Source organism: Ptychodera flava (genome assembly GCF_041260155.1).
Source record: "Ptychodera flava strain L36383 chromosome 23 unlocalized genomic scaffold, AS_Pfla_20210202 Scaffold_24__1_contigs__length_23054250_pilon, whole genome shotgun sequence".
NCBI lineage: Eukaryota > Metazoa > Hemichordata > Enteropneusta > Ptychoderidae > Ptychodera > Ptychodera flava.
In genome coordinates this window covers 12,623,735-12,641,487 of record NW_027248278.1, presented here as the reverse complement: position 1 = coordinate 12,641,487, position 17,753 = coordinate 12,623,735, and the positions used below count along the sequence as shown (strand labels likewise).

The following is a 17,753-nucleotide window of genomic DNA, read 5'->3' as shown; positions in this document are numbered from 1 at the left end:
ATTTTGTTCACTCAACATGTGACAATTTTTTGCCGCACATACGCTGAATGAGCGTAAAGAGAGCCAAATCAAGCTTCCGCGTAATGTTGAAAACTTCGCCGAATTTCCTAGCCTCACAGCTAAATATTCAGGAAAGAGATGCAGATTCCATTTCCTCATATCTTCCTCTGTCCATTGTGATATTTCGACAATAATTTCATGAAGGAATTATTAAAATACCGAAGCGAAAATACTGTATGCAAAGATAGGCGAAAACACGGCCAACAGCACAAACGATCGTAAAATCGTCATTTCATAAAAATAAGAGGGAAATTTAAAAAACTAAAACCATAGAATTTTAGTTAACCGGCGGGTTTTTTCAGATGTATTTTTCATTTTACGATGTGCCGTATAATCTCGATTCCCATAGAAAACAATGGCATTTATGCGCGTCCGATCGACCGAACAGATTGCACACTTCTCGCCGGTTCAAATATTTCAATTCTGAACAAATGATAATGAAAATTGGCACGGTGATCCTTTGACTTCTAAGCAAAAATTGTAGTGTTTTAGATTTTTGAATTTCTTCAAAAAATTTGTTTTATTGCCATTCTATTTATTCTGATCACTGAAATATACTGTTGCCGTCAAAAATATGGCGATCTGACGGCGTTTACATGTGCAGAACAAGGGTCTGAAATTGACGCAAATTAATCAGCAAGTGTCTCTTAAATTGTACAGATAAAATACCTGTCAAGTTGTTGTCTTTTATACAAAATTTGGGTGAATATGAACCATGAACATCGCAGTAAATTTGTAAAAATAACACGAAACGGAAGCGAACTGGTGTAGAGTCTCCACTGTGAACGTGTAGTGAACATTATTGATCGATATTCTTTTGTTCCAAATTGATACAATGTTGTGTTGCATACACGCGGGTCGTATGGCGCCAAACTTGTCTAAAGAGCGCCAAAATACGCTGAGACATAAAAGTTTCACCAATACTATACAAACTGTCTTCGATTCAATTCGAGTGGAAGAAAACAACAGATACGTTGATTTTATGGTACATAAGTCAATATACGGGCTGACATGGACAAATGCATGACGTAACCTGGAAATATGAGAGACAGGCAACCAGATTTCGATCGATATTTTATTGAAATGAAACTGATACATTGTTCGCTGTCGTCACTAGCAACCTGCCCTAAGCGTTGTTCGGCTGGGGGTGCTGTACTGAACAATGTAGGGCCCTTTTTGCCCATGAAAGATCCTCCATTTCCTGTAATTAATGTTTTGACACTATAATGAATATTACCTATCAAGTTAATTATTTATCAGTATTCCAGAGTATACTGTCTGTTTAGGGGCCAAGTCTGAATAAATACATTAACTGGTATGCTTCAGTTAAGAAGATGTTATATCAGCTGATTTTCTCTACACAGTTATGTACTCTTTTTGTAATACGTTTTTGAATTGAGACACAATTAAAAAGGACAATTGTAAATTTGGGTGACTTCTAAGTAATATCAACATATTTGCTTGTGTTTGCAAAAGCTAGTACGATACCCGTCAAGGTTACATAAATACCGATGCAACATTGCAACCTCATTTAGGCCTACAGTTAGTGAAAAAAGGTGGATAAATGTAATTTCTTATTAGAATACCGTTAGTAGACAATACATATGATGAGAAAAATGATGGTCCGTCATTACTTTGAGATACATCGTATAGAATTACACCATACCTTCCGCTTTTTCGCCGTTCACACTTCCTTATGACGCATTTCAACCGTCAAACGTTAATAAGGGAACTGATTAAGACAGTGTTATTTCCTGAATATTGATTAAGACAGTATTATTTCCTGAATTCTAAATAAAATATTCTTTTACAAATGAATTTAAGATTGTACACAGAAAAATGCTGACAATGCAATGTAGATAGATAATAATACATTGATCAATATTGATCACAAGCACCAGGAAAAAAATTCTAAGTCAACATAGAGGAAACATCTGTTCATAATGGAAATTTCAACTTTACCTTGACGGTTACACCACAAATACAACACACCCCAAACGACTTACTACTAGTTCTTTAATCAAAGTAAAATTATTGTCATTTTTATAATTGCACCTGTTGTAAATTACTGGGAATAGTAAAAAGACGATGAGAACAATTTGAGATACATCGTAAACAAACACGCCATACTTTCGATTTTTTAGAGTTTACACTACTTTGTGATTAATTTCAGACCTCAAACATTAACAGGGAACTTATTAAAACCGAAGCAGTGCTATTTCACTGACTTCTAAAATATTCCTTCACAAATTAATTTTAGACTATGAAGACGAAAACGAGTGTTGCCGAGCAAGCAATGAAGGTACACAATTATATATTGATCAAAAGCACTTAACAAACCGCTGAGTCAGCTTGGGTCGTCGCAGGTCTATTTGTTGATGATTGAATCTTGCTAATTTTTAACGAAAATGACAATACTACAAGAATGTTCTTTTGCATGTCTAAATGCAAACCAATGCAACTTGCTCACTCTGTACCACCCATCGGTATTCTGTTCTTTTAAAGATGACATCAGTTGAGTCCTAGCCGCTAGAAGACTGTAAATAGATCCCATTACTTTGATAATGTTAGAAATTCCAAGCAACCCTATGACAGTTCTCTATTTCTTCCACGAAGGTTGTAAATTTTTTCCATAGTTTAGGGAGACGGGTGCACAACATTCCGCCGCCACGAGACTTTTGCGCCAGCTGTAAAACATAAAATATGAACATGATTATCCTAAAATAAGGAGTTCAACAGCCTATGTCCACTCAAATGTAAAATAACATATGTACATTACCTTAATATTTCTGTATGGATCATACGTCCCTCACACGCGGGCCATAAATTGTAAGTAGGCTTTGGGCTCGTTGACACACGTTCACACACGTTACTTGTTAGTTACTCATAAGGCAAAATACTTCAAGATACAGTGCGTTTCAGCTAGATACCGCAATCAGCGTATGAGACGGACACAACACATTTGAAAGTCACCGACTTAATGATTAATTACAATAAACCAGCGTTGGGCAGCCGCTCTGTCTAGACTGTGAGATAAACTTGATCTACAATGTGTGGCGTTTTAGTTAGTTTCTGTTGAGAATACCTTCGCCTCTTGAACTCTTAGACGAAATTGTAAAAGAAACAGTTACATCGTAGATCAAGTCTAGTCAACTTTTTATCTCTCAGTCCAGACAGCGGCTGCCTCATGCTGGTTTACTGTAATTAATCGACGAGTCGGTGGCTTTGAAATGTGTCCGTGATACCCAAGCCAATCGTGTGTTTTGTACGTGGATTCTGTCTGTCTCATACGCTGAGTTGCGGTACCTAGGTGAAACGCACTGTAATTGTCTAGTGTACCCTAAACGTATTTTTAACCTATGAGTATGTTATGAATTCGCCACGTATACGCCCAAATTGAAAAATACATCGTTAGCCAGCGTTTTACAGAATTTTGATACGTCGGCATATACTGGCTAAATCGTCAAGGTGTGACAGGGCCCTAAGAAAAACAGAGAAACTATTCACCTTTGGCCAACTAACAATTCATGTACTATGCCTAAAATGCTCGCTGTCACTTTATGTCAATTCCTTTGTTCGTGTTATTTTGTGTCGGTGTCTATGCTGGCGTGTACTATCTCTGTATCTCCATCACGTGTACACTAATTTCATCTTGCTGGAATACCTTACCTGTCTGTTTATGTCACCCATACAGACTTGACCCCCTGCACTTTCATAAGTAATTGCCCATTTAGAATGGTCCAGCGTCGATGGAAACTTGACGCCAGGTAACGAAACGTTTTTGATGTTTTCTATTTTGTACTTGTGACAGTATGACTCCATCTTCGGACTGGGTCCTACCTGCCACGTCTCTGTGAACATATTTTGTTTGAAGTATGGCGCCACCAGGTTGCTATACAAGTCTTCGAGTAAAGAATTAACACACATGAACTTATTCAGTGAACTATAATTTGATAACGAATATTATATATTGATGAAAGCTTAGCAAAAATAATTACGTAAGCAGTGAATATACACCTACTTCTTTGGAACTATACAATATCTAGGCGCAAGTGCCGATATATATATATATATATATATATAATATATATATATATATATATATATATATATATATATATATATATAATATATATATATATAATATATATATATATATATATATATATATATATATATATATAGGCGCATTTATTTCAAGTGCCGGTATGTATGTGTATATATATATATATATATATATATTATATATATATATATATATATATATATATATATATATATATATATATATATTTGAATGTATGTATAAATGACGACAAAATACTCATAATACAAACATAAAAAAACTTGTTACCTTCATTTACGACTGTTATTAAGGCTAAAGCATTGATTGTTTGACCTACTGTGTGTAGTCCCAAAAAACAATATATGTCTATATTCGAATGAATGTATACGCTTAAAATACGTATGTATGTATGAAATCCCATCGCTCCCTATGGCATGAAGAGTATTTATAGCGACTTACCGTCATTGAATTTTCCTCCCTTTCCAAAAACAGTGAAGACCTGACCTGCGAGCGATGTGAACGTGTCTTGATAGCCCTCTTTTACATCTATATGCTGCCCATTGGCAATGTCTAGTAAAGCCGGTACTTTGGCGTCAATATCATCAGGGACGTTATAGTCGTAAACCCAGGGCCAGTTATACTGCAGTGCCGTTGCTTAGGACAAAAGACAGAAAATCTTGTTTTGATTTTTGACAAGGTTGTAAATCATGACTTATGTAATTATTTTAAGAAAGAAAAGGTGTGACCGAATTAAAGGTAGAGCTTATTGCTTACAAAAGTAGCACAGGACGTGCAACCGAGATTTCATATAAGAGGCCTTTATTTATAACTATAATTTGTCATTTCTAGACATTACTTTATTGAACCTGTCATTTACGGTTCTCATCAACTGATTATCTACTCACCTATTTTTCGAAAACTTCCACTTTGAACCGACGCAGACACACAAAACAGCGATTGTCCATTTTTCTTGGCATTGGAAGGCCACAAATAACTTCTATTGGAGTATTCCGGAAATTGAGGAACACTGTGTACCAGCCAAAATCCGCTGGTTTTGTCCAGGCAGACGTCGCCTGCACAGAAAATGAAGGCACCGTTTCAAGCAAGGAACTAGGAAAGCATCATCATTAAGGCTTTGAAAAGAACGACCATTTTGAACGCTTAAATTTAAACCGATTTTAACACAACAAATGCAGAGAAAATCAACAAAACCGTGCAGACGATAGTTCAATCTGGACAATTTGTTTGAAGTGTCTTACCATCGTTTGATACATGGACTCGCCAAATGGACACGTCCGCCAACATTTTCCTGCGACAAACACTACTACCACCACTGCTACCGATTCTGCTGCTACTATACCAAACAACTAGCTGCAAAATCTTACCTTTCGTATGACCTCGATTTGACTTTGCTTTTTGATGCGGCCAACTATCACTATACATTAAGTAGGCGACACTCTGGTGAATGACAAAAAATTAGATGTGACAAATTTGTAAATCCCAATGCACAATTTTAAGGATGTTTTAATTGACGATTACAAAGTCCATAAAAATCATGCTGGAATTTAAAAAACGCGCCACGAAAAACACTCCATCGTTTCAAAACATGATAATTTTGCAATTAAAAAATGCATGGCGACTACCATCTTCTAAAATATTAAGTGGGCCATCAATATAAGTTAAGAAAACAGCTTTTCCATTTAACAACTTTGTCGATAATAATCAAAACGCAGGTGATTGGTGGTATATTGATCCACTTCTATGTCAATCCCAGACCTCCCGTCATCTCAGTAAGAGACGAACCACTATGAACGAACCCTACCTTAGATTTGTGGTTGCTGTAAATTTGGTTCAATGTCTTCGCCAGTGCCTGGTTTGGTGAGTCTATCCCAACGGTTGATAGTCTGCCTGTCTGGACAGATGGATCAAAGTAGTAGTACGCAACACCAGCTCTCATCAATTCATTTTTACTCTTAAGGATCTTCGGAACTTTGTAAATTATAAACCTGAAAATCAAAGTATAACATCTGCTGTATTGGAATTTGTGTTCGGAAACTACGTCCTGCAACACGGAATCACAATTGACTAAAACACAACTTTCAAACCGAAGGTATTTAATCCAGTACAAGACAATATACTAATTACCTGAGATGACATTTTGCGGGGTATGTTTTTTGACTACTCTTGTACAACATTTCAACTTTTGGAGAAAGCATTTCGAAAAAGATCTGTTTTGTTTATTTTTGTGTTTTTCTAAAAGTATTGCACTTTGCCGACTGTGTCTACCTCGAGCAACATGCATGAGAGAAAATGCCAAGAGAGTTTGACCGGTTGACCTCGCTGTTAATTTTATGCAGGAAATTACAATAACAATGCTTGGTCGAATGACGCAGTGCCTTGAGGGTGGGATCACCAGTGGTATATGGGGAGGAGTACCTTCCCGATGGTGATAAGTGGTGCAGATTATCGTCGCCTTGGTGACTGGCGTATACGCGTGCCAAAAGACACCTGTGGTTGATTTCCTGTTGACCAGTCGGATGGCAGAGTTGCAAATACCTGGACTGAACCATTTGGTTTTTTGTGGGTGTCGGTGGTACTTTGACAATATAAGTAAAGATGCACATATATTGAGTTTATTGTCTTGTTTATGAGCGGCCAGTATTTCCAACAGCATAAATTATGTGCATTTGCCCTTGAAGGAATAAATAATTTTCGAATAAAACATCGCGAATGTAACTACATTCCTTAAGCTCGACGTACACTTAAGTGCCCCAAAGAACCATGAAATCGCCCGACTTTCGATTGAAGAGATGAGTTTTGACAACCGCGTATACAGAAAAGTGGCAGATGACTTTATTTTTAGAATTATAGACAGTATAGCGAGATGTAAAAAATGTGAAACAGGCTCCCCACCTAACTATCCTAAATGTTTTTGTGTCGAGTTTGTGTTTGATTCGTTTCGAAAATGTGTTCCTATATTCTTATCCGATTGTTTGTGTTAATGAAATGTTTGTTTCGCTTTGGATATTTGTAGAGAAGTTTGGATTAGTGTGTACGGTAATGTTTTGTTTGTGTGGGGAAAGCTTATGGCGAGACGCAGCCGGACTTATGTTGTTACAAAAGTTGATAGAGTGGCCCTTTGACGCTTGCGTTTCGAAACCCGAGTGTGGTTTCTCATCAGTCGCAGTGTAGATTCTTTCCTTAGTTTGTGTTTGTGAAAATTTATTTTAATGCATTTAGTGGTCTTGCTTTCCGATTAGCGAGGCAAGTATATTAATTTTGGTCACGTTGTGAGTCCGTTTGGTGGTTCGGTTTGTTTGTTCTATATTTCTTTACTTCGGTAAATTTTGTTTTGACTGGTGTGTCTTTTAGATTTTTGCGGAGGTTTGTGAATTTTTAGGCAATAAGTACCACTGCGGGGTATGGATTTTATGTTTATTGGATCAAGATACTTACAAGTATCCTGGTTGATGTGCTTGCTCTCGTACATTTTAATTAATAGTTCATTTACTTTGTTTACTGTTTGTTCTGGCTAGTTGTGTATATTACTGAGTGTTACGTAATTGCCTTTCGCATTCGAGTACGTAATCGTTTGTGTTGACAATAACGAAAAACCGACCCTTGTCGAAGGGTTATTTTCCCAAAATTTGTCCGATGTTTGCAAGCTGGTTTATCGCGATTCTTTTGCACGCGACATGTTTTGTTTCCTTGTTTGAAAGGGTATCTCTAGAAGTGCGAGTTTAGAAGCTTCAGATAGCTTTCAAGTTTTTGTTTTTTTGTTGTTCGTGAGTCCAATTTGACTTTTCTTTGAATTGGTGTTGTTGCGATTGATTGTGTCTCACGATGTAGCGTAGTCACATTATACGACTTTTTTGTTGAAATCCTGAGGTGGTTTTATTCTGTTTGGTTTTGTTGTGTCCGAATGAATTTTAAGGCTTTTGCCTAGTACTATTTTTCGGAGTTTCATAGTTTGAGCGATGATAGGTTGTTGTTGAATTTCATGTTATTGTCGGTTTTTCTTTGGAAATAGCTGATTTATTTCCACGGCCTTGTTTTCTGTTACGTTACTGTGATTGTTTATTTTGTATTTAATGTGTGTTTCAGTTGTTTGTTATGTGTACGATTTTGTTATTTCTTTTAAGTGTTTGTGTGTTCTATGTCATTTTATCGTATTTTTTGGTAGTTCCCTTTTTGGAGTATTTGGTGGCCCTGAAAAGGGCCGCTTGGTATGGGTTTTTGTTAGCGCTTGGCGCGTTTGTTTTGGCGATGAGCCTAGCTTTTTTATGCTTCTTTTCGCCGATTCGAAATGCTTGGTGAGTAGGTGTTTGCCGCCTTCTTGTCACTGTGCGTGCGTACATGGACAGTCTGCATAGCCCTTGAATGTGGTCTCGATTTTGATCAAACTTACAATTTAGGAGTATATATCAAAACTGATAAATGATTTATGTGATTACTGTAGCTATAGATAGGCTACATTCAGGACGGGCAGCGACGGGCAGTAATTAGTAGGCAAAACAGGTGGTTTTCACCTTGGGCAGAACTCGGTGCAATGATACTGAACATTAATAGTAAGCCTGTCACCTTGAAGGTAATGCTGTAGGTGAAACAAGGACTTCAAACACACGATGGTACAAACAACACCACAAGTGAAACGTACACATTGAATACACGCGTTCCTACGTTGTGCCACCCGGGCCATGCGATTAAAATATGACTGATACTGCTGGATAGTGTTAATTGGGTCGGTAAACAGTCAATTAATAGTTTAATTGACTACCTGGGTGATTGGCAGGAGGTGTCCAACGACGCATATGCAAAGCAGGCCAAAAGACAAAAGCCCCCAAAGTTATTGACAGCTGGCCAGGGTCACCATGAATACGTAATGAAGCTTCACTACGCAGAAACTGCGTAGTCAAGCCCTTCTTAACCGGTCAAACTCTCTTGGCATTTTCCGGCATGTGTGCATTTACATCTAACTTTTGTATTGACAGGATATGCACCTAATTTGAGTGCTCATGCGGGTTAGTAACCCTTTGAGTGCTGTAATTTTTCCCACCAAAATTTTACTGCCACATTTTACCAATCTTTTACGAATTTGTATGAATTTTGATTATGTTGAACCAAATGGGCACTATATTTCATTGGCTACAGTTTTTTATCAAATTTTTGCAAAAATCTGAGAAAAATTGACCAGGATATATTTTGTAAAGGGGAGAAAAATGGACGTTGGCGCTCAAAGGGAGCCCAACACCTAAAGGGTAGTTTAACGTTTTTTCAAATGACCCCTTCCTCGTACTCTTACACAATGAATGCCGCTATCGCCTTGCCTTGCCTACTTTTATAGGGGACTTCTCTCTTTAATGTCATTCCTTCAGGCAGGCTTGTTTTCCAAAAGCCACGTTGAAAGTCTGTTCGTGTGTAGAAATCATGCGCAATCACTGGTAAACCGTGCCACGAATCGCCTATAACACTGACACACGCCTATAACACTGACTGCTGCGTATATAATCTATCAGAGTATTAATGTACACGACTTTGATTGGCTTTAATACAGAATCCGTTTATCTGTAATGCAGAAGTAAGCATACTTCTTCTTTCTCCTCAGCTAGATAATGAAAACATCCGTCTTTTAGTGTGTATAGTGCAGGCCTAGCTGTTGATATTCTTGACTCTCTTTCTGTACCCGTAAATAGAACACGCTAAAAGCAAAAGCAATTTTAGATGCATGGAACAGAGTAAGTCACCGCTTTGAAACACATTGCGAGTATGGCCTTCAGGTTTTGACCTTTCTCCTGTAAATGAAAAGATACGCTTTTTCACGTAACTTCTCCAAAGTCTTCTTTTTGTGGTATGTTGACACAAAGCGAAATCAAAGATTTTTGATAACGTGTAACCTGAAATAATACCGAAGGGCATTCTCGATAGGTCATACTGTGTGTATAATGCGCATTCAATGCAGTGGTGACGATGCATAAAAGAAACATTTAGCTGAGCGCGTTGACGAGTGGACAGTCTGTATGGTGACATTGAATGGCGTATATTCACTTGTGGAACTAGTCAACTGTACTAGTTTTTTGATGCAAATATTAGGCTACAGTCGAAGTGTACTTGTTCATCGAGGTCGAATGTTTGGGTCGCAACAACTGAATCCAGCGGTGGAGGTGTAGATCCTTCAACCGCAACCAACGCCAGCGGAAAGGTGTATTGTATTCCCCCGCCCCCGGTTTTTAATTTGTCACAGAAACTTGCACAGGAGAACGGACTGCTACGCAATGGCAACCCAACTATGGAAAGGTTAACATCTCTGTGGCCACTCGAATATTTAACCAAACTACTGAACATAAACAGGCTAACAAACCAACCTAGTATCAAACAGTGTGTAAGTTGAAAAGAAAAGAAAACGGTCGGCGTGTAAAGAACTAGGAAACACAAAATGAAGTCACCGTTTTACATAAACCTACCAGTCTACATTCTTCCCTTGATCGTCCTTGCATGAGATAGCAGCGCACGCGCTGACGAATAAACACACCACGAATACAACAAATTTCAGCATGATTTCGGTTGTCCTCTACCGTTCGTTTGGCTCGCTAGCCGTTGTTTTGCGCGTATATAGGAGCGAGAGAGAAGTTCGACTGCAGGGGGAAGTAAAGTAAGCATGCTATTATAGACGAACGTCAAAGACAAAATGAAAGAGAAAAATTCACGGGTTGTGCTCTATGAGTCATACCTGGAAACGAAACAAGAAGTGTAGACTATCTGTAATAATCGGGACATATATTTAGCCTCTAAAATTTCCACAATACGTTTCTAGTCTACCAATCGTGACGGCGTTTTTTCAAGATCCTGATGAAACTAATGTTTCATTGTCATAGATTAGTGCTTGTTGTTTGATAGGAGGTCAAAAGAGATCATCGGGTTGGTGTATGACAGAATCGATTTTGCGATAATAGCGCTTATCGCGTTTGTAGGCTTGTTGCTGTATCTTGTTGTTTTCGTGTGCACCAGCGACTGAAGCTGAACAATATTTTATACGACGTCATAGGGTACTTCCCGGCTGTCCTATTTGATGTACGACAACTGTAGTGACGCAACTTCCCGTGTGTACCGAGAACTAGCTCAATACTTCGCATAGTGCGCCTGCGTCTTGAAAGTGGCCGTTTAAATGCTCTTTAAGCGCTATTAAATGACACAACATATTTTTGAGTCAATAAAATACCGTACAAATGTCCGCCATGATACCAAAAAGAAAATAGCAAAGAATTCGGCGTCCATGACACAGTAGCATGCGATTTAAGATATTACAGATATGAGCTTTGCAAAGTCGTGCCTAACGAAATGTACATTACCATTTATCAAACACTTTAGAGAGATTGGGGTCGGCAATCGGTTATGATAATTTCGCTAGCGCATTTAGACAACTTAACAGAAATATTTCCTGAGAGAAATTATGACTTCGCATGATAAGTATTCCAAAACGGGAAAAAGTCCATTTAAGAACTTGAAACAACTCGCTCATGTATTTTTAGGTTTTGCGCTTCTAGTTTTTGCTGAGTCATCACCATCAAAATTCGATTATTGGAGAACAATAATAAAAATTAAAATAAGAATAAAGATAAGAATAACAGTACATTGCAACACGAGTAAACCTAAAAGTTAAACAAATATGCCGTTAAAACCTTATTTTACATTATTTTTTTCCCTTTTTCAATCAAACTTTAACGTTAAATGACTTTAGCAAAATCTAAATGTTACGTTTTGTTAAGAAAGGCATTTCACTCATGACTTGACAATCGCTTCCATGACAACGAATCGGTTATTAATGAAATGATTTTGAAATTCGACAACGAACTTTATTTAGCCTTGATATCCGACTCCGGTGAGGAATCTCCAGAATTAATGAAGAAACTAATATGCTGGAAAACACGTGATATTCTGTACACTAGGTATACGGAATGAAAATAGCCGCTACAAAATATAAAAATCAGTGGCTGATGAGATTATACAGTGGTACAAAACGGACGTTTAAGTCTATAATAATAACTAAAACACTTTTTGGAAGAATATCGACAGCTTTGGGACAGATTTCTATGACGACTTACACGTCGAGTTTCACAAACAGCTGCAGAGGGTTCTTAAAGAATGTGTCAATTGTAATAAATCGATCAGAGCTCAGGTCATTCTCCACACAGAGATAGAAGTGCGGCCTGGATAATTCTTACCTAGCTAGAGGGTCTCTGAGACGTAGTCTGGTTCCCTGACCCATTTCCCCGGTAGAGGGCGTGGGGAAATATAGGGTCAGGTACCGGCTAATGTAAACATGGACGCTATTGGGTTAAAATAAAACAAGCTGTGATTGGATGAAAGTAACACTTGTAACTTTTTCTCATGTTTCTTGGGTTTCGCACTTTCAGGCTCACTTGACACCAACTTCTTGTTTGTACCACAAAGCCGTGAAGGTAGAAAGAAAGACTTTACCTCCATGATTTAGCCACTGTGATTTAGCACACCTCTTGATACTTTTAGAACGTCGACATGATGCCTGGCATTTTTCACAAAATTCGGACACCATTCTATCCATCGAAATCAATCGTCGTTCACAGTTCCAACAAAGTTTGCTTTCAATTAGCTGTGATATCGCAGCAGTACTTGTGGCGTGTATCGAACGTGCTCGGGTCATTGGGGTCACGCCACAGTCGGCGATGACCTCAATGACCCTAGCGCGTTCGATACACGCAACAAGTACTGCTGTGATATCACAGCCAGCCTTCAATCACCTCTATTTCCCCGTACTTCTGGATTAATCCTTTCAGCTTATGTTTCCCGTCTCGTGTGCCAATCTTTTTGGTTCGAATACCAGTGTTCGAACATAATTCTGACCCAATCGAATTTTGACCGGCGTTTTAATGGTGGCAGCCATATTTGTTGTAGCATGTTCTGTCAGGTGACTAACCTCCGCCATCTTGAACAAAATTCTGTTCAAGATGGCTACCCGGTACCTGACCCTATATTTCCCCACGCCCTCTACGGGGAAATGGGTCAGGGAACCAGACAATCTGAGACGTTGACTGCGCGCCCCCATTTGTTGACACTACCTAGCTAGTTATAATCATTCACGCCGCAACACAATCTCTGTGCGGAGATTGAGTTCAGGGACTTGCAGACACTCTAGTCATGAAAAATGTATAAAGCATTCTGTGTGAAGTAGCTTTCTATGAAGACACTAGTTCATTTGATTTTGAAAAACACGGCACCAGGAAATAACAATATCATAAATGTTCATAAAATATTATGTAGAAATTAATATTGTAATATATCACTTATCTTACCACAAGGTAAAGACATGCATAAAAAACACAAAGTAGAACAAACCGTACGGCGAAATAAGCCAACCACTGCGACAGGTTATTAACCGTTAAGATGAGATTGACCAATCGCAAGACACTATCCGGTTTAGTTTGAGATAAAAAAATGAAACAACGATGAAATGCATCGACAGTGTAATGACCCCGACTGTTATTGATAAGTTCTGAAGTGAAAATGTTGGCGGGATGATTTAAACACTACTTGAATTGTGAAATAATAATTTTCTTTGCACCGCCCTTCAAAATAATTATGGTAATAAGTAGCGATTGACTAAAGCAATTAAGCAAAAACACGAATCGATACTTAATATGGAACAATAATGAAACGTGTGTGCCTGATTTGTCCAATGTTATTCTTAGCACCTGAATTTTGGTCTAAACCAATCGCAGTGTTCACAACAGGTACAAAGATTGATCCGTATATTTCAATATAATACGAGAACAAGAAGGATACGTTGTTGGCTTACAGAATGTTACTATGAAAATACAAATAGTAACTACTGTTGGGCCATTAAAATGCATCACATGTTGACAGTAAGAGAGATATTTCTCTATTCTGACGACGTTTACAGAGATCTGACTGGACATCTGTATACTACATATCACATTTTCCTGCCCATCTTCGGCTTGGTACCCGACCCCTATTTAAGCTGCTATGACAACACACACACACACACACACACACACACACACACACACACACACACACACACACACACAAGCCAGCTGTTCTTGTGTATAAGGGAAGACGAGTGTGTCCTTCAGCGATGTTCAGCGATCTTCTTGTAAACAGAACGTTACTGCAGCAAACGTCACCTTAAAAAAAGGCATCCGATAACTCTCTTACCTGCATAATGAGTAGCAATATACCCCGGGCAATATACTGGTGGTCAGCTCTCCCCTTATTTTGATCAGTAGCTAGCTTATTGCCAAAAGCTGCCTTTGGTCGTGTATTGGCTCCCACCGTGAAATCGCCCTCTATCCATGAATGACAGAGTACCACTGTTTTTATCTTAAAAGGTTTAAGCTTCACCTAGTTGCGACCCTACAGCGACTATGGTACTTCCTGTGCAATACTAGAGAAACAAGAGTGTAGAACATTCCCTCATTAAAGAAGGATGTCGTTGAAAAAAAAAACTTTTAAAATATCCTACAGTTATACTGTCTTGTTAAACACTACCCTTACTGTGATCGTTGAACTTGGTAATGAATAAAAGGACATACGAAGATTGGAATTAATTTGTGAGAATAGGATATTGTTCTAATGTTCGTTCAATCAGCTTTATTCATTCATTTATTTATTTATTTAGTTTTTTGGAATTCTCTTCATTTTATGGGTAATTTTATGGGTAATTGCAACTTTCAGCTCTAGGGCATCCAACACTTTTGATAAACTTGAACAATTTCGATTAAGATCCTATTTTCCAAAATTAGTTCAAATAGTGTTACATGTTCTTCATAATTACTTACAACAGGCATGCGTACAAACATTATAAATTTAGAGAAACAGACTGGATAACGAAGTTACACACCATCTGAATTAATGTACACTCTCTTTTGGAGACCCTTTGTAATCGATTGACATGGGGGCGCACTAACATTCTAAGTATCGACAAGTTTATAGGGAACTCGTTGATGGCGCCATTTCGTCAATCACACAACCAACATTGAGCCCTTTGGCGATGTTTATGCACGCGTAAATTGATGCTACGGGAACGATGAAAATTAGTAGCATGTTTCTTCAGTCAAAACATATGCTCCCTACGTATGAGGTACCTTCAACACGATTGGAACTAATTTGGGATAATTGGATAGTGAAGTACTTTAATCTGGAAATGTAAGCTCATCCGCTTTTTTTTTAATTATACACTTGTTTCAGGCACAGAGCACAATATGAAGATCCAATTCTCCCAAATTAGTTCAAATTGTGTTCAATTTTGTAAAAACTGTATTTCTAATCAAAAACAACAAATTTAATCATCTTTACCACCCGGAGTTGTTGAGTCGAAAATAATTCTGGTTCACTGTCAGTCGATTGATGACTATGCGACCTGCAACGTCACCAACAACCTTTATTACATGCCTCCATGTGAATGCAATCAGTGCTTTGATTTGAATCTGTGGAGTTAGCTGGCCGGTGAACGATGTAATGAACGGTTTCGATCGTTACCCGGTCCATTGAAACGTTCCACGTTTTCCGACGTCAAAGTAGATGCTTAACTCTAGATGTAAAATATCCATGCGGGCGCTTCTATTTTGACTTTCGTTAAAATCTGGTCGATGACTGGTAAAATTGTATGTAACTAAATATCATATAGTATTAGCTGTGAAGAGGCATGTAATAAAAATATTATTACCTGAATTCATGGGTTTATTGTGCCCTTGCAGCAGACGACATTTGCTCTCCTGGCGTCAGGCAAATTGTCACCGGTTTTTTGGCTATAAACCCATGTATTCGGGCAAGACTATATAATGGAGCCCGCGACGTTCGATATACGAGGCACGGCATATACGAGGCATGAGATAATAGTCATAAGATACCACGTGCACAGAACTTTCCCAAGGGGAAGAATTATGTGACTTGTGGAAGGGGTGAGAGGAAATATTGTGTGAACAAGATTTTTTAGTGATAAGGTTTGTCTCAATAAAGTGTAAGTGGGCCTTTCCCTTAATGTAAAATTTATCTGCTCGAACTTTCAGTGTTGGAGCAAAATTTGTTTTTTTTCTTTGAGTGATTAAGACATTTTCATTCTCTGAATCCTCCATCCCCCCCCCAAAAAAAATCAAATGGTACTTACCTTAACGGTATGAATGAACCCTACGCCCCTTAGAAAGTTTGTCAACATGAATTTAATGTATATGCCGATCGAGCAATAACTTTGTCACAACAACATCTACTTTTTGATATTCTGCAAATTTTGGAGAAGCCGCTATTTCAGTTGTGACACCTGTACTAAAAATCCAAATTGGAATTTACAATTTGTTAATTCCAATTTGGAACCATTCCAATTTGGAATTATTCCAAAACGAAATGGAATGATTCCATTCGATGTTTTATCATTTGTCCATATTTGTCGACATCCAGCATAGAACCTTTTCCAGCCTAGTTTATTTTTATGTTCTGCATGCAGCCAATGAGGGCGTTGCAGAAGGCGATGTGTACGTCAGCCCTTGTTGGGCAAAACCAATCATACACAACATATAAATTGTAGTTCACTCCGGGCAAGGCGCTTTTCTTTCGGTATTTTTGAGACTTACTTTGTTTCATTACATTTAAATGTTAAACCAATGTGAACATCAAGTTATTGTCTTTAAAAAGTCCCTTGGATGCTCTACCAACGATGCTTTCATGAACAAAATAGTCCAAACGAGTGATTTATTCAATGTCCTCGACCAGCTGATATGCCATGGCAGTCAAGAGACAATCATTTAGTGGAAAATTGTGCGTAAGTTCCTTTTCTTTGACTAGCTCCCATTCGATGTATTCTTCTATGTCAAAAGTTGGTGTTTTTTAGAATATGTAAACAAATCGCTGCTTTTGAAAACTATCGATAAAAGTTCCAGAATTCAGAATGAGAACAATTTTCAACACATAAAAAATTGTGTTAAATCATAAGTATCACATTCATTTTGTTAAACCGTAATTTGTTACCTTTACGTGGGGACTTGTCAGAGTAGAAGAAAACAGCAGTGTTGCCAGATTTAGAACTAGATCTGTCAGTCTTCTGATTTGATTGACCGGATTTGCGAGTTCTTGATCTACCCCAAGGCAAATATCTATGTATCGCGTCAATACAGTGTATATACGTAAAAATACATTATTATTGTTTACATTTCAAATCTATTCAGACCAGAATTCACCTGTCATCAATAGCAATGCGGTTTACACATTTCAGGCTGAATTTACAACCGCACTTGGATACTGGTGTCTCAACATGTTTGATGAGTAGAACAAAGAATTTCAGTTGTCATAACAACAACAATAGTGAGAAACATTACAGCTACTTGTCCCTAAAGGCATATTTTTGATACACGTGGCATTTATTGAAAGATAACATTCATAAACATGTAGTTTCAGTAACGATACCAACATGTCATGATAAAAAACTACAATATATTTAAGCACTACAAGACTAGGTAGACGTTTTAGAAATTAATTTACAATTATTTTAACAGAAGCAATATATAATTAATAATGTATTATGAATTAGGGCGTAACTCAGTCCCTCACTCCCGCCTTTTCCATAGAATTACAGGAAACCAAC

At 37.9% G+C, this 17,753-nt stretch overlaps 1 protein-coding gene across 1 annotated transcript; it reads right to left on the bottom strand.

Annotated features, from left to right (window-relative positions):
- Nucleotides 1-1,121: 1,121 nt before the first annotated feature.
- On the bottom strand, nucleotides 1,122-10,814 carry LOC139125002 (plancitoxin-1-like). The gene is made up of 7 exons (XM_070691111.1): nucleotides 10,588-10,814; nucleotides 5,949-6,132; nucleotides 5,512-5,584; nucleotides 5,032-5,199; nucleotides 4,586-4,780; nucleotides 3,730-3,962; nucleotides 1,122-2,747 (listed from the first exon to the last, which is right to left on the bottom strand). Exons 1-7 carry the CDS (start codon nucleotides 10,677-10,679, stop codon nucleotides 2,628-2,630), a joined length of 1,065 nt encoding a protein of 354 aa, XP_070547212.1. The 5' UTR covers nucleotides 10,680-10,814; the 3' UTR covers nucleotides 1,122-2,627.
- Nucleotides 10,815-17,753: the final 6,939 nt, after the last annotated feature.